Source organism: Vicugna pacos, chromosome 18 (assembly GCF_048564905.1).
Source record: "Vicugna pacos chromosome 18, VicPac4, whole genome shotgun sequence".
In the NCBI taxonomy this organism is placed as follows: Eukaryota; Metazoa; Chordata; class Mammalia; order Artiodactyla; family Camelidae; genus Vicugna; species Vicugna pacos.
In genome coordinates this window covers 18,994,343-19,016,350 of record NC_133004.1, presented here as the reverse complement: position 1 = coordinate 19,016,350, position 22,008 = coordinate 18,994,343, and the positions used below count along the sequence as shown (strand labels likewise).

The 22,008-nt window shown below is 52.4% G+C and overlaps 2 protein-coding genes across 3 annotated transcripts; both read right to left on the bottom strand.

Annotated features, from left to right (window-relative positions):
- Positions 1-5,519: 5,519 nt before the first annotated feature.
- Positions 5,520-16,887, bottom strand: DECR2 (2,4-dienoyl-CoA reductase 2). Of its 2 annotated transcripts, XM_072942288.1 has the most exons (9): positions 16,638-16,887; positions 15,535-15,603; positions 14,356-14,407; positions 13,685-13,820; positions 12,583-12,707; positions 12,420-12,513; positions 12,082-12,186; positions 11,357-11,574; positions 5,520-6,186 (listed from the first exon to the last, which is right to left on the bottom strand). In XM_072942288.1, the coding sequence occupies exons 1-8, from the start codon at positions 16,715-16,717 to the stop codon at positions 11,357-11,359; spliced, it is 879 nt and encodes a 292-aa protein (XP_072798389.1). In that variant the 5' UTR covers positions 16,718-16,887; the 3' UTR covers positions 5,520-6,186. The 2 variants fall into 2 exon arrangements, with proteins under 2 accessions (XP_072798389.1, XP_006204289.2); XM_006204227.4 differs by lacking the exon at positions 5,520-6,186 and having other exon boundaries at positions 11,281-11,574.
- A 1,133-nt stretch (positions 16,888-18,020) lies between these two features.
- Positions 18,021-21,522, bottom strand: NME4 (NME/NM23 nucleoside diphosphate kinase 4). Its single transcript, XM_072942287.1, has 5 exons — positions 21,351-21,522; positions 19,597-19,730; positions 19,225-19,326; positions 18,996-19,108; positions 18,021-18,453 (listed from the first exon to the last, which is right to left on the bottom strand). Exons 1-5 carry the CDS (start codon positions 21,439-21,441, stop codon positions 18,330-18,332), a joined length of 564 nt encoding a protein of 187 aa, XP_072798388.1. The 5' UTR covers positions 21,442-21,522; the 3' UTR covers positions 18,021-18,329.
- Between the last annotated feature and the right edge of the window lie 486 nt (positions 21,523-22,008).

Genomic DNA, 22,008 nt, shown 5'->3' with positions numbered 1-22,008 from the left:
CCTCCGCTGGGCCTGACGTCATTACGTCGCGGCGCCTGCCGGCTCCGCCCCTCTCCGGCTTGCTATAAAGGCAGGCGCACGGGTGCTGGCGCTGGGAGGTGGTGTGCGGTCCACCAGTTCTGTTTGGTTCTGGCTTTGATGGGCGCAGTGGGAGGGTGCCTTCGGAGTCGGCTAAGCCCGGCGTGACGTCACAGACCCACGTGCGATGCGGATGGACTGAGTCCTGCGTAAAGCGCTCTAACAAATTGATAAGCAACAAACACCATCCTAGTGGAGCGAGGGAAGTGTTTGTGCTGCCCTCCGCAGGCACCCTGCGGCGGCCCGCGCGCAGTTCCTCCCCGAGTGTGAAAGGGCCCCGAAAATGCGGCCCGTCACTTGTGACGGAAGGAACGCGTGGTCAAACGCTGAGACCTTTTTTCAAATCTACGACAAGGGTTTTTTCCGTAGGATATCCAGTGTTCATCGCTACTGCACAGTCAGGCCTCCCAAGCACTAGGGCTGTCTTCGACAACTGACATATGTTTGTCTAGATGTCACTATCCTCAGTGGGGACACAGGGTGCTAGATAGCAATGTGGGCACTTTGCAGCAGGCATGAAAGCGGAGACATGCTACATAGGAGACGGCGAACCTCCGGGCCTCAGACGAGGTGCTAAATATAGCCTGTAATGAAATGTATGGAGGAAAGCACCAGCACCAGGTATGTATCATAAGCAGCTTTGTCAGGAACCAAAGGAAACTGAACCTCTTTTTCCAAGTGTACGTGAGAGCAGTGTGTTAATTAACTGAATCATCTCCCATGACAAAATCCCAAGACATGTGGTACCAGATTTTGTGAGGTTGGCACTCGGAAAAGAAGGGCAAGGGATTCCCCCCACCCACCCAAAAACTATATTCTCAATTTCTTGTAAGAGCTGTATGCTTTCATGAGAAAGATACCGCATTTATAGGGAAAAAAAAAACTTCAGTTTTGGTAAGAATCCAAAATGAACTGATGCTTTTGACCAGATACAATTTTCAGAGGTGGTTATGATGATGGGTCAACCTTTCTAAATAGAGGTGTTAATGTGGTGGAGGTAGAAACCACATGAGGGTAGGGCTTGTGGCCCGAGGAAGCAGGCATTCCTCCTGCTGCTGTGGCAATGCCTGAAAACTTGGTATTCTTTGGCTGGCTGATGTGCCCAAATAGAACCCCAGCATGGAAAGCATATGCCTTCCTCCTCAGACCAGTACAAGAGACTGTTCCTAAAACAAAAGTGACAAGTTCCCAGGCAGTTATTTAGACCCGAGCTTTCCCTTTGTAGCCTATAGACATTTTCCATCTCTAACATTCAAGGTAAAATAAACCAGCTCAGTGGAAGCAGACCCTGCTGCCACTTTGATGTGCTCCTCCAGGCCCACCCCTTGTACCTTTTAATTTAGCCGTGTAACAGGTACACAGAAGATGAAAGGAGAGTGGGCTGCAGCTCACATCTGTTGATTTTTGCATCTGGGTGAATGTCTGTGAAAACCTCCTCTGTGAGTCTTTTTGAAAGGTACTTGGGATAAACACTTTTCTTTGGAACTCTCCAAGCACATGGGTCTCCTTAATCCCTTTTCCCTGGTGACCTTTGGCCTGTGGAGTTGGAAAGATGAAAGACCCATCAGCTTGCAAGGTGACTCAGCAGATTCCTGGCTGTGTGGCACAGCCCTATTAGACCTGCCAGGGGAGCAAATGGAAAGTAGGTCAAAAAAACCTCAGTTGAAGAATGCTCATATCTCCCCTGGGGTAGAGCCTCTCCACTGCCTAGGTGAGATCTGGCTACTGACAGTAGGAACGGGAGGATGACAGGCTAGATTTGATAACAAATCCATTTTTTAAAAACCAGGAGAAAATATGCCAAAATTCTAGCAAACTTTACATATCATTTCCCCCATTTTTGCTAGTCCAGTGAACTTAAAATGGCATCTCATCTGTCTTGTTCGAATTTAACTGAGTGCTACTGTGGCTGAGCATTTCTTGCTATGTTTACTGGCCCCTAGGATCTGTGAACTGCCCACCTGTAGCACTTGCTTGTTTTCCTATTGGGTACTCTGAATTTTCTTTAAATAAAATCCCTTGCATCCCAAGATATGGAAATATCTTCTCCCTGCCTGTGTCCCCTTCATGAACTCTATCTGTTGGGGAAGATTGGGCATAAATCTTTAATTCTGAGTAGTCAAACACATCATTTTTATCCTTGGTGGCTTTGCTAATCATAAGGAAAGGATGGACTGTTCTATAGCTGGGCCAGTTGTCTACACAAAAACCTCACAACTGTTCCCTATGTCACAACTCACATCCCTATGTCACATTAGACACAAAAATAGTTACAGAGCAATCAAACACATACAGGTGGAAAGCAAACTTTAAAACTTTTAGAAGACATTGAAAAATATCTTTATGACCTTAGAGCAGGAAAATGTCTTACACAATAGTAAAAATTACAAACCATTAAAGAAAGGAATGATTTAAAATTAAACACATTAAAATTTAAGCCTTCCGAAAGTAAAGGAACACAAATCAGATCAGTGGGGACTGGGAGAGAGGGGAATTTGTTGGAGTGACGGAACTGTTTCATCTCTTGATTGTAATGGTCGTTCTATAACTGTATGTGTTTTTCAAAACTCACAGAATTGTACACTACAAAGAATGAATTTTACTGTAGGAAAATTGTACCTTAGTAAAAAATACTTTTAAAAATTAGCCTTCTCTTTGACAAAAGACACATGATAGACTGGTGTCTTAGTCTGCTCATGCTGCTATGACCAAATGCCAAATGCTGGGTGGTTAAAAAACCAGACATTTATTTTTCACAATTCTGCAGTTTGGAAGTCCAAGGTCAAGATGCCACTGTTAACCTAAAACAATTAAAAAGCCAGTTATTTTACCAGCAAAATGGATTTATTCAAGAGCATCAAAGAATTATAATTTGGGATATACAACTATGTCCAACAAAGGAGAGGAAACTTTTTTATAGAGGAGAAGGGGCAGTTGGGAGGGGCTGCCGTAAACAAAGAGCCCATTGGAGAAAACTAGGAATTCAAAGTACAATGGCTTTTCATTTGCTAAGTTGTAAGAGTCTCTCATTGGCTAGCCTGTTGCTGGGCAAAAAGAAAATCTTTCTCCCTCCTGCTGGGTAGTATAGTGTCCCTGCTGTGATATGTTGGGATCCCTGTTGATGTTGAGTGATGTGTGTGTAAAAACTCTCCATTCTGGCATCCATTTTGGTGAGGTTTCCCTTTATTATATTTCACACCAGCAAATTCTTTCCTGTTGAGAGCTCTCTTCCTGGCTTATAGTGAGTGTCTTCTTCTAAGTGTATATTTGCACGTTGGAGAGAACCATCTTTCCCTCTTTCTCTTCTCTTTATAAGACTAATTCCATTTTAGGAGGTCACCCACATGACCTCATCTAATCCTCATAATCTCCCAAAGGCCCCATCTCCAAATTATCATTGCATTGGAGGTTAGGGCTTCAACATATGAATGTGGGGGGACACAATTCAGTCCATAGCAACTGGGAAAGATATTTAAAACAAATGTAACTAACAATGGATTTATTTCCAAAATAGACAAGAGTTCCTCAAAAAAACAGTAAAAGAATAGTAGTTCAAGGAAGAAACTCAATTGGTCAATAAACATATAAAAAAAGATGCTTAACCGCATTGGTAATCAAGGGAATGAATGATGATAGCATTTGAAGTCAATCAGTAAAAATTAAGTCTGATACCAGCAGAGTGTAGGGAGTCACGTGACTTAACACAGCTGCAGGTCTGTAACCCCTTAACCTGGCATTTTTACCTCTCCACCTGAAGGTCCCCAAGGAGACAGGAAAGGGGTATTCAAGGCAGCACTGATTTTCATGGTTCCACGAAGAGACTGCTAGATGGCTGAGGTGTGGACCATGAGTTGTGATGGAATATTATGGGCAGTTTCAATGAATGAACCACACCTGCCACATCAACAGGGCAGATTTCTGAAACAAGCTGTGTAAAAAAGCAGGTTACAGAACAGAGACCATTTTTGCAAAGTTTAAAAATACTATCGATACATATATTCCTTTTGAACACCTTCATTTGTGAAAATACCAAAATAAGAGTGGGAATTATATTGAGGGGGACAGAGGAGGAAAGTAGTGAAAGGTACCATAACATCTATTTCCTTAAAAGACGAACAGACTGGAAACAAACAGGGCAAAGTATCAACATCTAGTTAACCTGGCCAGTGGATACATGGGTGTCACTTGCTATTGTCCAGGCTTGTCCACATATTTTAGGAATTTCACACTTTATTTTATTTTATTTTAATTGAACTCTAGTTGATTTACAATGTTAGTTTCAGGTGTACAGCAAAGCAATTCAGTTTTGTATATATATATATATGTACACACACACATATACATATTTTCAGATTCTTTTCCATTATAGCCTACTACAAGAAATTGAATATAGTTCCCTGTGCTATACAGTAGGTCCTTATAAACACTTTTTAAAATCAATAAATAAATCCTCTACACAAAGTCTCAAACATATCCACCTCTTTTTATAGTTTTTCCTTTCACAAGTATGTCTTTAAGCCATTTGGAAATTTTTTGTTTATTTCTAATGTGGTATAAAATAGGGAACTGACTTTATTTCTCTCACTTAAAGAGCCAGTTTCCCAAAGCTATCTGTCCTTCCCTGATCTGTTTGTGAGATCATCTCTATTAGCCATTTTCTTTTTTCTTTTCTTTTCTTTTCTTTTTTTAATGAAGGTAATGGGAATTGAACCTAGGACCTTGTGCATGCTAAGCATGTGCTCTACCACTGAGCTATACCCATCCTATCAGCTATTTTAATATTGAAAGTAATTTGTGTCCAAGGCAGAGTGATGTTGGGAACCCATACCAGAGAGTTGGGGAGCAGATTCTTGGGGGTGTCTAAAGAAGCCTCCTCCCAAATTGGACAGTTCCAGATACATCTGTGACAGGTCCTTCCTCGGTGATCACTGCTCTTGGAGCGAGCCCTCTGCCTGGAGCACAAAGTCCAGGATGGAGCCAGTCAGTGGTCGAGTGGAAGCCTCACTCAGGGCACTGTGGGACAGCTGGCTAGGATGGCCCCAGGGAGGCCACAAAGGTGGCCTTGGAGACAGACAGCAGGAGAGGGGCAGAGCTCAAGGGAGAAGGGACCTGCCACAGACCTGCGATGGGATCTGGGTGAAGGAGCAGTGGGGCCACCAAACAGCCTGTGACTAGGCACCCCAGAAAAAGGGGTTCTGGACCCGCTGAGGGCCCAGTGCCTCTACCTACTGTCCCACTTTTCAGCCAGATGTCAGCCCCTCCTCCTCCTGGAGCCTCTTCTCCCCACTAGAAGAGGCCAGCCTCGCCCTCCCAGGCCTGAGCCACCATCCTGGTTGGGTCACCAGCTCTTCCACAGGGTCACCTGGGGATGAAGGGGTAGGGAAAGGTGCAGGGGTTACCAGGGAGCAGGAGGTAATGCGTATGTTCATCCTCTTGATTGTGATCCTGGTTTCACGAGTGTAGACACGTCAGAACTTGGTAAATTGTACACTTTACTCATGTGCACTTTATTGTAGGTCAATTGTACTTCAATCAAGCAATAAACAAAAACTGCTGGCCAAATACTTCTAACTTACAATTGTGAAAACAAGGTGAACATTTTGTGTTGGGTAAGTTAACCCAGAGCAGAGTCAGTTTTAGGTCTAGATCACAGACACTCTCCCCAGTGGCCTCCAGCAACTGAGAGCACAGTTCACACTCATGTTTACTGATATTTATTCAGTGGGGAAAGATTTCTTTTCCTCACCTTCAAATTTAGTCAAGTACATTTCTTAGAGCAAAAATAGACCATGAGTTTGGAAGGCACAATTTAATTCCTCTTGACTCAGCTGAGGTTTGGATGATTTTCTTATTTTAACATTTCACTGCAGTTGCTGACACCTGCTCCCATCTTCCTGTGACGACAGGCATCTCCAGTCCCCACGTGCCCAGAGTGCTATGTAGCACATCCCACACCCACCATGCCTCCCCTGCCACCAAAATCATAGCCCCCAGCCGGGGGATGGGCACTGAAGACCAGGCGAGGAAAGGTTTGTGCAGATTCAGAACTTCTTTTTTTAGCCACGGGTCACATTTTCCAGAGGTGACGATCTAATTCACATCACTCTCCTGTTTTGTAAAAATTGTCCAAATTACATGTGATGATGGAAGAGTTAAAAGTTAATTCTGCATATTCCTGCCTAACATTCCTTACTCCTTCTTCAACAGACACCTCTTAGGTCTTGTCAAGGTGCTTTGAAGTACAGATGGGATAAGGTGTCCCAAAATACTACGAAATTTGGAAATAAAATTATCTCCTGAGAGTTCAATTATTGAACTCCAAGCTGATTATATGTGTTACCTGAGGAAATAATGCAATATAATCAGTAAATAAATGACTGAAGAGTTCCAGAAACTTCTATCCACTAAGGTAACATAGGTCTGATCCCAGAGACCTGAACCAGAATCCAGCAGTAAATGTGAAATCCAGCAATCCTGTCTAAGGAGCTGTTTCCCTGAAGGGCCTGTTAGCACAAGCAAGGAAGAGGGAAGTCCAAAGAGGGATCTCGTCTCCATGTGGCCCCAGGACAGAAGAGCTGAGATGGGCAGAATTCTGGTCCCAAGATGTGAGCCGGGAGCCTCTGCCACCTCCTTTGGGCCCTTGGGTTTCGCCAGTGAGGGGACCAAAGACTCATTTGATTTCTCTCACACACACACACACTCGCACATATACTCACACACGTTCTCATCACACTGGTCTACACATTGGTCTCTAGTGAGTTTGTTTGGTGTAAGTCACAACACACGTGGGATGCCTGTCAACACATATTTTCTAGAAGTGGGAGTTACCACATTCATATGATGCAGTCAACCCTTGGCCACAGTTTTTTGAGCAAGAGCCAGGCCCCTATCCCAGAGTGAGTGTGAGCCTTTCCTCTGGAAAGGAGAGCTGAGTCTGCCAGAAGGAACCTGTCTCTGTCTTCAAGGGGCTGGGCTACAGTTCACACACAGGGACGCAGAGAGAGCTGACTGGCAGAGAGGGGAGGTGTGGGTTCACTGGCAGGTAGGGGTGGGAGGAGGAAGGGAGACCCATTCCCAGGCCCTCAAACCCTGGGCCTCAGCTTTGTTCCCAAGCTCCAGTGCATCCCATCCTTGGAGCCTGTGAAAGTCCCAGGATCTCGCCACACATCTCCTTTTTATCTGAACAGCCTGAGTAGGTTTGTGTCAACAGCATCCTAGAGACCAGCCTAGGTACCCAGAAGGAAATGCCCAAGGAGGTCCATGCCAAGCCCTCTTCCCAGCCTGGGAAGCCCTGACCCTGGAGAGCCCCTCTGCTCTGCTCAAGAGCACAGGGCTGCCCGGCTGCTGCACAACTGGGCCTCAGTGCAGAGCCAGGGATGAGCAGGACGCTCACCTGAACATTGCAGCCCAGGGTGGGTGCTCAACCATTGCAAGGGAGGCTCAGTCTGACCCACAAGGTAAGGACAAAGCGATGCGAGGGTCAGAGGATAGGGGACCATCTGCTGAGCCTGGAACCATTGAGTTCTCAGGGATTCACCATCTCTCCCTGCTTCACTCAGCAAGCCCATGTCCAAGCCCATGAGGAAGGTCAAGAGGGCCAGTTGTGCTCAGGCTGGACCCTGTCAGCGCACCAAAGGGCTTGGTAGGTGGACAGCATCCCAGCGAGGAAGTCACCCTCAGCCTCTCGAGTCACTTCTCCCCGATGGGGGTGGTCCAGCCCCAGCAGGTACCACAGTGCCCTACACCACCAGAGACCCACATGGGGAGGGTGCCAACTCAGGGACCCAGAAACAGTGTAGCACAACCTCTGGACCTGTCTGAGGTCACTGCAGACAAAGCTAGCATGTGCACGCCAGGGAGTTTTACCAAGTTACCATGGCAACAGGGGGAGTCAGCAGAGAAACTCCTCCAGACTAACAGTCTACTTTAGGCAATTGTAAGGTTCACTGCATCATGGGATACCTCGGGGACACTCTGTGTAGCTTACAACACACAGGAATGAGCAGGCTGGGGTCATTCATGTGTTCATTCAAGAGATATGGCACATGATGTCTTTTTAAATGTGCAACATGGAGAGGGGGTGTATAGCTCCGTGGCAGAGTGCATGCTTAGCATGCACAAGGTCCTGGGTTCAATTCCTCTGTTAAAAATAAAAATAAAATAAAATGTGCAACATGGAGCGGGGGCTGGATGGTCACACCCTTGTGGTGGGCAGCCTGGTTTTGGCAGATGTTTTTATGTAAAGTTCTGAAAAAAAGAAAGTGCACCATCCTCACACCAAGGAAGAAGGACTCAGAGTTAGCAGGGCCTGTAAATCAGCTTCCACAGCTTTGGTTTAAAAAAATTGACCCCAGTTCACATTTTTAAAGTTATCCTTCCTTTCAGAGAATCTGGCATTTTCTAGGGGAATTTTTGCAACTGTTAACATGGAAGGGGAGAACCTCGTTCTCTGCCACCAAGTTCATGTGCCACAGCTGGGGCCGATGCTGTCTCCATCACCATGTGCACCTGGTCCTCTGTGCCAGCCCGTCCTTAAGCCCACCAGCCTCACCACCTGGTAAGTGACACCTGTTGGATGTGCTTATGACCCAGGAGCCCCCAGCAGCCACCCTACCCCTGCAGGACAACAGCTACGGCTGGTGGACTAAGCCAAACAGCGAGGCCAACTTCTTACAGCCACATTGACCACCCCATGCAGATGACGGAGCACAGAGACAGGCTTTATGGTGTGTGTAGCCATGATAGTTAATTTTGTGTCAACATGACTAGGTGAATGGATGCACAGATAGCTGGTAAACCCCTATTTCTGGAAGAGATTAGTGTTTGATTCAGTACTGAGTGAAGGTCTGCCCTCCCCAGTGTGGGTGGAGGAAGGGCAATTCCCTCACTCTCTGCTTGAGTTGGGACATCCACCTTCTCTGGCCCTTGGCCGTCAGAGCCCCTAGTTCTCAGGCCTTTGGGCTCAGACTGAACCACACCATCAGCTTTCCTGGGTCTCCAGCTTGCAGACGGCACCTCAACCCCCACAATCACATGAGTCAGTCCCTATAATAAATCTCCTCATGTGTATCTATATATATCCTACTGGTCCTGCTTCTCTGGAGAACCCTGACTGACAGTAATAAAAGGCTTACTCCCAGAACCTGCCTCATTCTCTTCTGTCCTCCGGGAGCTAAGCCACTGTAGAGTCCCAGAACAAGGCCTCTTTTAAACTAAACCCCCTGCTGGAATCACACCTCAACCGTATGTCCCGGCCTTCATGTGTGGCTGGCGGGATGCCCTCCCTAGGACCTTCTCCACAGGGGACAGCAGGCCCCAGCTCTCTGGCCTGTTGGGGCCTATGACTGCCTCTGCCTCTCACTGCCTGCAGCTCCCCAGTAACTGCCTTTCCTGTTCAGTCTCTTCCCCCAGCGGCATCATAAGCACCCATTTGCCTGCCTCCCTAGTGGACTTGATGCCACCACATTCTGGTCTCCATTTAAATAGCAAGCAGAGCTCCCTCTGCCAGGTGGCCTCCCAGCTGGCACAGTCCTGGAGCCTCCCTGCCACTCCCTTGCACCTGTGGAGGCCGGAAGGAACTCAAGACAAGCAAAAAATGGGCATGGGCTTCTAGGGCAGAGGGTTCAAGCTCAGCACCCTAATGGCAGCACCAGGACCTTGCAGGAGCAGGCAGTACCGTTGGGGACCCCGGGGAGCACGCCCCTCCCACCAGGGGAGCAGACAGCCTCCCCTTGACTCAGGGTGGGCTCCTTCTGTCTGAGGATGGGGGCGCTTCAAGCACTGGGTAAAAAGCGTTTTCTAAACCCCTCACAGATTAAAGACAAGAAGGAAACACCCACTACCTCTAAATAACCAGATCACCAGTGATTCTTTTCAGGTGTCCTCTTTTTCCTTCTAAAAACTTTTGGGAAGTCCAGTAAAGAGATGTCTTTACAGTAAAAAGATCATTTTTTTAAGGAAATGCATTTTGTGGCAAAACTCTAGAACCTGTGCTTATGCAAAGGGATGATACAGAGAGAAGGATGGATCCATGTGCCCAGTCAGAGGGCTGACCAACAGCTTTGAACACCTCGAAGTTTTTAACAAACAGCATAGAAAACAAGCCCAGGAACCAAGTAGCTACCTTAGGTCCTTGCCTGGAGGTCAAAAAGCAGTCATTAAGGAACAAGTGAGGGGTCAGAGTTCCAGATTCCCTTGGGCCTGAGGGAGAGCGCTGGTGGCAAGGACAGGCCACCTGGGGGGCCTAGAATGTGAGCCCCTGAATAACCAAAGACTAACTCCTCTGGGGATGTCCCAGCAAAGGAGGGGCTCTGGGGCAGGTGAGGAGCAACCTTGCCCACATCACTGGAGGCCAACAGGGAGGAATGCCCCCCAGGCAAAGGTCAGTGTACAGCCCACACACCCTGATCAGAGGACCCAGGACAGGAGGTCTTGCAGGGAGGGCTCAAACACCCTTCTCCAACCTCCCTGGTTTGGCTTCCCTTTGCCAAGCAAAGGTCCCAAAGTAGGGGAGCAAGGAAGAGAAGACAGCCTGAAATGCCCCCTTCTCTCCAACCAGGCAGCAGGAGCCGCCTCAGGGTACTGGCTGGACACAGGCAGGAGAAGAAAGGAGGCCAGGCTAGGCTGGGGCTGGGCAGGGAGGACGGCCTTGACCCTAGGTGGGGAGGGACACCCCTACAGCCTGGCCTCATCACCACTCTCCAAGCGCTGGCACGCCGACCTCCCCCTGCAGAAACCTATGTGGTGTGGTCGGGTCACTACCTGGTCACTACCCCCATGCACGGGAGACCAGCACCCGCCTCCTGCACAGCCCAGGGTGGGTGAGTGGCCTGGCTAGGGCAGGCTGGAAGTGATGGTTCCACAGCAGTGCCCAGAGAGGGCAGCAGGCAGCCAGGCCTTGTGCATCTCTTGGGGGTTGGACACCAATATCCTCTTCTGCCCTCTCCCTGACCTCCCCACAATGAATGCTCCTCATCCTAGCTACTGGGATGCCAGCCACAGGGGCCATGGCTGGTCCTGGTTTGCAGGGAGGCCCTGAGGTCTGCAGTGCAGCTCCATGGGACTGGGGGGAATGGAACCCCTCCGGAGGACCCCCTGGCCCTACCCTACATGTGGAGCAGGGGAACCCAGAAGTGCCTGAGAACACACCTAAACACACATCCAAGAGTCTGATGGGAGCATGTCAGGCCCAGCACAGTGATCATCAGTCCACCAGGTGTGTATTTTGGGGAGAGGGCCTAGGACACAGGTGACCCCAGAAAGTGGAGCAGAACATCACCTAGAGCTTAGCAGAGAAGGATGTGAAGTCCGTCAGCAACCCGACATCATTAAGGGATGTCAGCCAGGACCCACCATCAACCACCAGCACAGCCCCTGTCATGTAGGATGCCAAAGGGCTGGCCAGGAAGAGGGCACTGTGGGCGATCTCCGTCTTGTTCCCCAGCCTCTTCAGGGGGCTGGTCAGGACCTTAGCGTTCAAGCCAGCCTGCGGGCCACCTGGGAGGAAGCGGGAGGCTCAGCACCTGTGAGCCCCAGGACCTTGAGGCCCTCCATCCTCCCCTGCCCAGCTTTCCCTAAGCCACACCTGGGGATGCTGGGGGCACTGTTAGCACCACTCTATGGAGGAAAAACAGGACAGATACAGACAACACTGCCACAGAATCAGAACAGGGCTTTTCCACGCTCACGCTGCCAAGGTTCTGGAGGCTTCAATGGGTGCCCCACTTTGTGTGCAGCTCACACATCAAGGCCAGCAGCCTTGTAGCCTCTGTCTCAAAGGAGCAGCTGCCCAAGTCCAGCTGACCATCAGTCCATCATAGGGGTGTGCTAACTGTCCCCAGCCTGGGGAAGGGCTATGCCAGTCCCAGACTCACAGAGCCATGAAGACTTGGCTCTGATCCCAAGCCTGTCCCAGCCAGGTGGGACTGCAGCCCACAGAGGCACTATGGGGCCTGTGCCCAGGGAAGCATCCACTGTGGGGCCTGGGAGCCCCAAGAGCCTTACCCAGCCGCTGGAACCCCTCCGTGCCACTGATGAGGCCGGGGGCGAGGCTGTTGACTCGGATGTTCTGGGGACCCCACTCCACTGCCAGGTGCCGCGTCATCGCATCTGCATGGGAGTCAGGCAGGTATGAGGGAGAAGCAGAGCTGCTCTGCTTCCTGGGGTGGCCTGGGAGTGGGTGGAGGCTCAGGGCCAGGGCTTGGCCTCTCCACTGCCCACCACTGGGCTCAGCTTCACTCAGACACTGCCGGCCTCCAGGGATAGGCAAAAGGGACCCAGTGGGACAGGTAAGAGAGACCCAGTGGGAACCCAGGAAGGCAGACCAGAGGGGGTGCCCATACCCACAGCTGCCTTGGCAGAGCCTGCATGCACTTGGAGCACCTGCCCCCGGGTACCCAGGGTCGCGGTGATGTTCACGATCACCCCTCCATGGTCCTGCAACACATGAGGAGGGTAGTGAGCAGGCAGCCATAAGAGGGAAGGCCCCAGCCATAGGACACTTACCCGGAAGAACTTCTCATAGAGTATACGAGACACGTTGAAGGTGCCCAAAGTGTCGATGTCCATCACGGTCTTGAAGGCATTGGAGGACAAGGCGCCCGCAGGGCACAGGAAGTTTCCAGCTGCACCTACAGGGTGGAAGGAGACAGCGGATAATGCTGGAGCCCCAGGCAGCTGAAGCATACAGACCCTCATGGTAGTCCAGGCTGGACAGGGAAAGAAGCCCAAGTATTTGAACAAATTCCTGAATGATGGGCAAGATGGATATTGTGGGTTGGACTGTGTCCCTCAAGAAGATATGCTGGAGTCCCACCCCTGATACCTGTGAACATAATCGTATTTGGAAAGATGATCTTTGTAGAAATAATCAAGGTACTGAATTAAGATGGGCCTAAATCCAAGGACTGGCATCCTTAAAGAGGGGGGGCATGCACAGGGGGGTTGGCAGTGTGAAGGAGGCAGAGGCTGGAGTGAGGCAGCCCCAAGCCAAGGACACCAGGCAGCAACACCAGAAAGTAAGAGCTGGGCCTGGAACAGAATATCCCTGGAAGTCTTCAGCTATAGTGCAGTCCTGACACACCTCAGCCTCCAGACTCAGACAGAATAAATTTCTGTTGTTTTAGGCTGCCCAGTTTATGACTTTGTGAGCAGCAGGAAACTGCCGCACTGAATGTTTTTAAAGGGAATTTCAGCAAAGAGTGAACCTGGATGTAAAATAGGGACTATAGTTAACAGTACGTGTCAATATCGGTTCCCCAGTTTTAATAAATGCAAGGCGTTAATAGTGGACACTGGAGGGGGCAGGGAAGGATGTGGAGTTATATGTTCTATCTGCTCAATTAGACTGTAAACCTAAAACTATACTAAAAATAATATGTGTTCCTTTTTCTTTAAGGGGCAATGTCAGGACACAAGAGTGCCTCTACTCCGTGATTCGGCCCAGTTCACAGGGTGTCCACTTAAGCCCCGGATACACTGACCCAGGAGGAGGAGAGTTGGGCCAGGACAGTGGCCTGGACCCAGGGCAGGAGTTCTGGGGCCTCCAAACAGGGAGGTCTACTATTGCTGACCCGTCAGAAGCCCCCAGGCAGTGACAGTGACTCACAGTTAATGAGAATGTCGATCTTCCCGAACTCCTTCAGCGCCTGCTCCACAGCTGCCGTGATGGCCAGGGGAGATCGGACATCCAGAGACAAAGGGAGGCACCTCTGGCCGGTGGCAGCAGCCAGCTTTCGGGCAGCCTAGAAGCCAAACAGGAAGAGACAGGTGGGCCTCGGCCTGGAGGAATCCGATGAGGGTGGTGAGTATGGGTTCTGCCAGGAAGCCAGGTTTCTGCTTCTAAAACCACTCTGGGAAGACGCAGCTGGTCCACTCCCCAGGGCTATGACCCGTGGTGGACACTTCTAAGACATCCCGCACTCCCTCTCCTCTCACCACCACTAGAACACTGGTCACCAGTCACTGGTGAATGGCTGCTCCAGCCCTGCCCAGAGACCAGCTAGGGCAGAGGGGAGACTGTCTCCCGCAAAACCTTGGTGAGCCCGGAGATCTCTCTTGGGACATGGTGCCACCCAACATAAGGGTCCCCCCACAGGACCCAATATTTAGATTCTTTAAGATGAGGGTATTCCTGGAGGCCACTGCCACTGAAGCCTCCTATTTGGGAGAAGAGCAGAGTTGTTGTCATCATCCTCTGGACCTCAGGATCTTCCAGGCCCAGGCTCTTGTCCCCCAAAGCCACCCAGGGACAGGGTGGGCAAAGGAGGGACCCATCACCATCGACACTCTTGGAAGACTTCTGCTGGCGATGACTGTGTGGCATCCATGCCTGGAAAGCCAAAGAGCAGGTGTGAGGGACACACCCAGGTGGGTTCATGCCTGGCACTCTAAGCAAAGCCCCCCTCCCCCAAGGGGCTCTCGGGCTGAAACAGGAGCCCAGGACTGAAGGCACAGCTGGTAGAGGACACAGGGACTTTAGTGGGGCTGAGCAATGGTGGTGGGACCTCAGGTAGGCACCAGGCACCCAGAGACCACTGGGTCTCTCTGGAACGAGGATCCCAGCCACACAGGGATGTGGGCCCTGCCCCAAATACCATGTGCACGGCACCAAAGCTTCTGTGAGCCTCAGACATGGGGCCCAGGCTCTGTTTGAGTCCTGCTGAGTCCACCTGGCTTGGCACCATGCCCCGTCCCACCAAACTGCCATAACGTTGTAGTAAAGGACAGAGAGCCCATTCTGAGGTCAAGGTACTTCTCCTGCCTCACCTCCAGACAAACTCAGCCTCAAACTCAGTAACAGTAGCAGCAACCACCTGCTAAGCTAATCCCACCTAATCCTCAAACTCCCACCCAGTACAGCTGGCCACTCTCTGCTCAGAGAAGCAACATAGCTTCCAGCTCAGAAAACGAGTTTACCCGGAATGAATGGACAAATCCCCACATCTCGTTCAGTAGGACCACTTCTCTGAAAAGCAGGGTCCCAGAAGAAACTGGCTTCACCTCCCCCAACCCCGGCCTAACTCTGGGCCTATCCTAAGTGAGGGTGACAAAGTGTTGACCTAGGCCTGAGGCCACAGAACTTGTGTCCCAGGAGACAGACACTGTATTCAGCACAGTGCCAGGGTCCAACTACTGTAGGGCCTGCCCTAACCCTGGCTCAGCAAGGCCCTGGGGGCCCTGCAGTAGTTACCTCAACCTTTTGAACCCTCCCTTTGTGCAAATGGGGGTGCTGAGGCCAGAGCCACAGTCTAGACTAACCTCTAGGAGACAGTGGAGTCCTGCCTCCCTCAGGACAGCACTTGACTCCTTTCAGATGCTCTCTGATGGCCCAGGGCCTAGAGGGGTTCCCATCACCCACTGGTGTTTTGCCCAGGATCCCAAGGTCCAGCAGGGTCCATGCAAGGGTACGTGTGGGGGTGCAAAAGCGGGGCACAAAGTATACAGAGCAGTGCTCACCGCATGAAAATCTCAGCAATCCGGAACCCGATTCCAGAGCCACCGCCTGTAATGAAGGCCACCTTGTCCCTGAGAGAAGAAAACAGAGGCCCCTGTTGTATGGGGGCAGGGCAGGAGGAGGCTCTTGGAGAACTTTGACCCACTGCACTGGGCATGTCTATCCAATTTGAGACACGCTGCTTTTTAAAGCCTGCATTCCTAGGCTTTCCAGGTCTTTGGGAAAAATTATTTTAACCTAAAAATCTATTTAGAAAGTTATTAATTAAGTAAGAAATGTTTTCAGAACATACATGCCTTCCTCCAGCTGCCTGGTAAGCAGATAGGGTAGGGGGTCCTGGGAGAAACAGAACCAGGCATGACTTTCTTGATGTAAGAGAAGCCATTTTTGGCCTAAGCCATTTTGTGATCTACACCACAATGCTTGTTTTTAAACAAGTCTCAGAAGAATGCAGAAACAAATGAGAACTAACATAGCAAAGATATATATATGCTGTGAAAATTCCCAGTTCTGTTTCAAAGATAAGGTTAGCCTAAAGCATTCTACCACCAGATCAACTGGAAACTAAGGGATGACCTTTTCTGAGCTGCATGACTTCAGTCAACTAAAGCTTCCACTCTGTCCACCGCCCAAGCCACTTCACTAATATGCACATTAGCTTCAAACTTCCCCAATTTTACTGTTGGGGGAGACACTGCTTTGGGAAAGATCCCCGCTGTTCTCTTTACTTGCTGCAAGTAATAAAATCCTTCTTCCAGTCTTAGGCTTGGTTGTGTCTTTTGGCTGGACACCCACCAGTAGGCGAACCCAGTACTCGAGGAACAGCCCCTCACTCCCACCTTCCGGAATTACCACTGAATACCCACCACCACCTGCTAAGACAAACAGAACATGCTAGCAGCAGTCCAAAGATCAGAACACCAGAACTTGCATCTCTGGGGCCACCTGTACATCTGTACAGTCTGGTCGCCAAGCATGGGGTCCTCACACATCCCAGTAAAACCACAGTCCCGGTGCGGCCTGCACCCCGTGCGTCCCCACTCCCCTCCGCTCTCCGGGTCGGCCAGCGCCCCGCTCCCGCAGGCGCCCCTTTGGCGGCCCTCACTGAAGCAAGTCCGGACAGAAGAGGTGGTGGTACTCCGGGAGACAGTCGTCCTCTCTGACGTCGGGCGGTGGCTGGGCCATGGCGCTCGGGATGGGATGGCGGGAATATCAGGGACCCGCCCGGATCAGGACTACAACCCTGTCCTCCAGGACAGTCGGCACTCTGCGGGCGCGCGCGCTCCTCCTCCTCTGACTCGGGCCTTGGTCACCCAGTCTCCGCGAACCTCGCTCTTCCCAGGACACCCCGCCCCCGTCCAGGACACCCCGCCCCTGCCCAGGACACCCCGCCCCCAAGGATCCCGGCTCCTCCCAGGACGCCCCGCCCTCCGGCCCCTTCCGGGACGTCCCGTCCCACGCGCTCCTCCCAGGATACCACGCCCACCGCAGCCGCGCGGCCCGCTGGGACTGGAAGTCCGACCCGGAGCCGCAGCGGGCGCAGGCGCAGCGCGGTGGGCCGGTTCCTGTGGCGGAGGCCAGGAGCTGGGACTCAGAGCCCTCCCGAAGTTCTTTTCACAAGATTGAGCGTCAGTGCTGGGGATCGGACCTAAGTGGATACAGCGGACACTTGGTTCTCAGGCTAAGGCGGGGCTCAAAGGCCGGCGGAGGGCCCCTCGGCTTCCCTCACCACCGTGGGCCTGGCTGTGCACTTGGTACACTTGGTAGGGCAGGCCCAGGATTTAAAGGCCCTGACTTATGGGACACCACCCTTCCCTGTTGCATAAATGTGACAAAGGAGAAGAAGGAAGGAGACTAGAGCCCAGAAAAACCACTGAAAACTAGAAAGGCCTTTCCGTAGCATGGCCAGCCCCAGGGTCAGCTCCCAACAATGACCCCTTCTTGGATGATAAAGTCAGGACATTTCATCCGTGCCCTCATGTGGAGGCACAGGTCTCAACGGAAGCCGTGAATTCCAGGACCAGCACATCGGTCACCAAAATTTCAAAGAGTGAGGACCAAGTCAGCCCGCAGAGGGGTAATGATATGTGCTGTCCAGTACCTGGGACAAGGGACTGGGGCACACCTGAGAACCAGCTGTGAGGAATGATGTGTGTAGTGTCAAGGTGGACCCCAGGCAGCTCCAGTCAGTCTTGACCTCATGAGGCCATGGTCACCAGGCTTTCTGCCCTGGTGGCAGCTGTAGCCCCCTGCCTACCCCTTCCTGCTACCCTCCAGTCCTGCCTATGGCCCCTCCTCTAGGGAGAGCGCTAATTCTGAGGTTCAGCTTAGATTCCCGAGATTTCAGGCTGGAGGTCTCTGGACCACTGCCAGTCTCATACATTCAACAAAGTTACTGACTTGGTAAGCTTCGTTTTTACTTTCAGACTGCTTACAACTTTGCATAAAGGCCTCATTGGCATCTCAGAAACAGCACTCCACCTCCATGCACAGCACACTGAATTTTAATGTCCCCACTTTAGGGGAAGGGAGGTCACACTACCAACTTTTGGAGACACCCGAAAGCTTGTGTAGCACTTTGGTACAAAAAGGATTTGATCCAATCTTTTGCTGGCTTAGGATACTAAAAGGCACATAAAGTTAGTGGCTCCACCCCTCTGGGCTGGGGCCAGGCAGTAGGTAGGCAGGGAGGTGGTCTAGGATGGATGGGCAGAGCATGGGAGTGAGCTTCAGTTCTTGTTGACAGAGGTAGTTGGTTCTGGGTGGATGCTGAAGGGACCAAGGGCAGCCTGAGTGTTCAGGCTGGGTAGGTGCTGCTGCGGTGGCCTTCGTCTGCCCAGTCCACCAGCTCACTGCTCTCGAACCACAGCTGGATCTCCCTCTGGGCCCCCTCCACAGAGTCACTGGCATGGATGACATTCCTGTCCCAAATGAAAGGCAGCAGAGGTAGAGCACAGACTTCAGTGTGTACCTTCTTCAGTGTGCACCTTGGGGGTCCCAGGACAGTCTGCTGATCCCCTACTGTCTAGGGGAGCAAGTCAGGTGATTGTGTAGAGTGGAAAGGAAGAATAGGGGAGCTGGAAACCTGGATTCCAGCCTGGCCTCGGCTCCTTACCCACAACCTCAAGGACCAGCCCAGACCATGCGTCCTGTGCCAGCCCCCTGGAGTGTCTGGCAACACCGAGTGAGGTAACAGATGTGATGGCAGAGCACAAACACAACAAAAAGGGAATCCTTTATCGTCACCTATGTGCATGAAAGGATTTAAAAAATATTGCACTAGGAAATGTTAGGTGTATGTCCCACCATCAAAGTCTCTTCTGGCTTTACCTTCCCCCAGCAAGAGACCCAGGTCCAATAGATCTGCCTTAGGAGCAGGCTGCCACCCCAAACCCGGGCCCTCCTCAACCCCTAGTGAGCTAGCCCTCAGCTCCAAGTGCTGAGTGTACCAGGGCCCCAGTACCTGCTGATGTGGATGCTGAAGTCTCCCCGAATGGTGCCGGGGGCAGCCTCAGCTGAGTTAGTATGTCCTATCATGGCTCTCGAGGTGCAGACCACATTGGGGCCTTCCCAGACCTGCAGCACAAAGATAAAGGAGGGTGAGAGAGCTGGGAGAGGGTCATCAAGGGCTCAGCGGCTCTGGGCTCAGTACAGGGCCCTCTGCCCCTTCCACCACCCCTGCCCCACCATACCATGGCCACCACTGGGCCGGAGCTCATGTAGCTGATGAGGGCTGGGTAGAAGGGCTTCCTCTGCAGGTCGTGGTAGTGCTCAGCAAGGACGCTCTCTGATGCCTGGGTACATTAGGGGAGGAGTGAGAGGAGCCCCTGGAGAGGGAACCCCCAGACACTGGGGCTGTGACTGTGCTGTCCTGACCCAGATGGCCCTTTGCAGATGGCACTTACATGGGCTGGCACCTCCCCACCCCTCCCTTTCTGTTTCCAACACCAGCATACCGACTGTCCCAAAGCAGGGCTGAGATGTGAAGGGCTGAGGTCTATGAGAAGCCCTTCCACCCCAGTGCCTTCAGGGACACCCATAGGCCAGGCTGAAAGCCTTGGTACCTGCAGCATTTTCATCCCCACCAGCTTGAAGCCCCTCCTCTCAAAGCGCTGGATCACATCTCCGACGAGGCGCCGCTGCACCCCATCTGGCTTCACCGCAACCAGGGTCCGCTCCCGGGTCCAGGAGGGTCCTCCTTTAGAAGAGGGGGGTTCAGGGTTGCTGTAGCCACACCCTCTCAGGTCCTCCAGACCTGGTTCCCCTGCCAAGACCCAGGTGTCCCTTGGGCTTCAGCATGTCTGCCTCAACCAGAGCAGCTCTGGAGGGGAGAAGTGTGGTGCCCACAGCCAGGGCTGTCTGGCATGTTCTCAGTGACAATCACGGCAATCGGTCCTTCCATGGCAGTGGCAGATGCTGCCCATGAGGGAGGTGGTATCCCCTGAGAAGGCATCTATCTTAGCGAGCTTGGTGGGTTGGGGAGGCACAGTCCAGTTCAGTGGCCACCCAGAGTGCCAGAGATGCTGCACCAGAAAGTACAACTCATGGCCTGATTTTCACTCCTGTCCTTCGAGGTGCTAGCACACACTGCTGGAACCCCCAACCTGCCACATCAGGAGGGACCCCGTGCCTAACTTCTGGGTCTGAAGTGAAGGAATGGCAGGGAGACAATGAGAATGGAGTGCAGTTTTCCTACCAGGTTAGCCACAGACACAGGGACATAGTGACCTGGGGACTTAGGAGAAAGGTGGGGGGGGGGTCTTGTCTGCAGGTGGGGAGACTTGAGAGGGCTCCTTCTCTCACACCTTCGCTGGCCAGGGGGCTGTGGTGTTTCAAGGTGGAACACTTTCAGACCCAAGGTCAACTCTGAACTCTGCCCCAGCCTTCATCCTCCCCACAGGGAGACACTGCCAGAGAGCCCCAAGCCACTTCCAGAGTTACAATGACCCTTGGCATTGGGTCTAGGGTCAAGAGTGTTTTGAGAGGAACCCAGGCCCTGGATGTCTAGCAAGTAAGAAGGAGAGAACTGGAGGAGAAATGAGAAGTAGGGTCCAGGAGGGCCAGTGTCCCTGGGGGGCATGTGCAGCTGCCTTCCTATCCCCAGGAGGAAAATTAACCATAGCCTGTGTGGGGCCTGGAAGGCAGGCAGTAGGTGCCCACCACATCCCTTCAATTAAGCCTGCTGGAGGAAGCCCCCTTCCTTCATTCCCACAAAGCCCAGTGCTTGTGGTCCGCTGCCTCGCCTGGCCTGCTGCCAGCTGGCTCGTGCCTCAGACAGTGGCAGTTCACTCTTGCCAGCGTTTAGAACAACAGGACATCTGCAGATCGGGAAGGGCCTGAGGGCTCACAGCTAGGGCGGGAGGACCCTGCAGAAACCTGCAGGGCTCCAGGCGAGGATGTGCCAGGTGGAAAAACGCTCCAGGAGGAGTGTTCATCAGCTGAGAGTGACCACCCTCAGTAGCCCTGGGTTCCCTTGGACCCCCACTCATTATGGCCACCAGGCCTTTCTGGCTTCCTCCTGCTCAGGAGCCCTGAAGCCCCGCCTGACCCGAGCCCAGCTTTGGAGGTGAGCGGGGAAGTCGGGGGCGGGGAGATAGTGAGCCCGGCGGGGCTGGGGGTGGGGTGAAGGGTTGGAGGGAGTTTGGGGGTAGTTCGCGCAGGGCCTGGGCCCGGCGGGAAGCCGAAGGGCGTGCAGCTCTAGCCCTCTTGCTGCAAGGCCTCCGGCCCCCAGTCCCAGGGCCCGCACGTGCGCCAGCAAAGGCCGGCGGCGCCTCCGCCCGCCCCTCCCAACGCGTGGCCGCCGGGCGAGCAAACTCACCCGAGCTGGGGCGCGCGAGCAGCTTGGGGCCTGGGGCCCGCACGCCGCACAGCAGCCCCCGCAGCGCAGCGCGGGCAGAGAGGCGGCCCATGACTCCCTGCCCTCAGGCGTGGGCAGAGCGCGCAGGGGAGAGGCCAAGGGAGGGAGGGGGAGGAGTGGAGGGAGAGAGGGAGGAAGGCGGCAGGGGAAGAGGAGGGAGGAGAGGGGTGGGTGGAGTGAGGGGAAGGAGGGGGAAGGAGGATGGAGGGAGCAGGAGGAGGATGGAGGGGGGAAGGGGGACGAGGGGGAAAGGGGATGGAAAGATGAAGGGCAGCAAGTGGCTTCAGCTCCACCCCCTCACCCCCTCATCCCCCCATCCCTGCCAAGGCCCCAACCCCTGTGACCTCACTCAGACCCTGCTTCACTCACAGGGCCCCTGGGAAGTGTTTAATGTCAATTTCTGTTAAATTCAGAAGGAAAAAAAATAATAATGAGCTCAGCATGGATTGTACTCATGTTTATACCAACGCAGTCCTTAAATATCATTTTAAATCCATGCAAGTACTTCTGCACCTGTCTTGGAGTGTGCTGTTGTCCTGGCAGCAGGGCCGGCTTCTCCGGAGTTACCTTCTCCCGCCCGGGTCTCCCTAAGAAATAACACCCTCCATTTTGCCAGGGG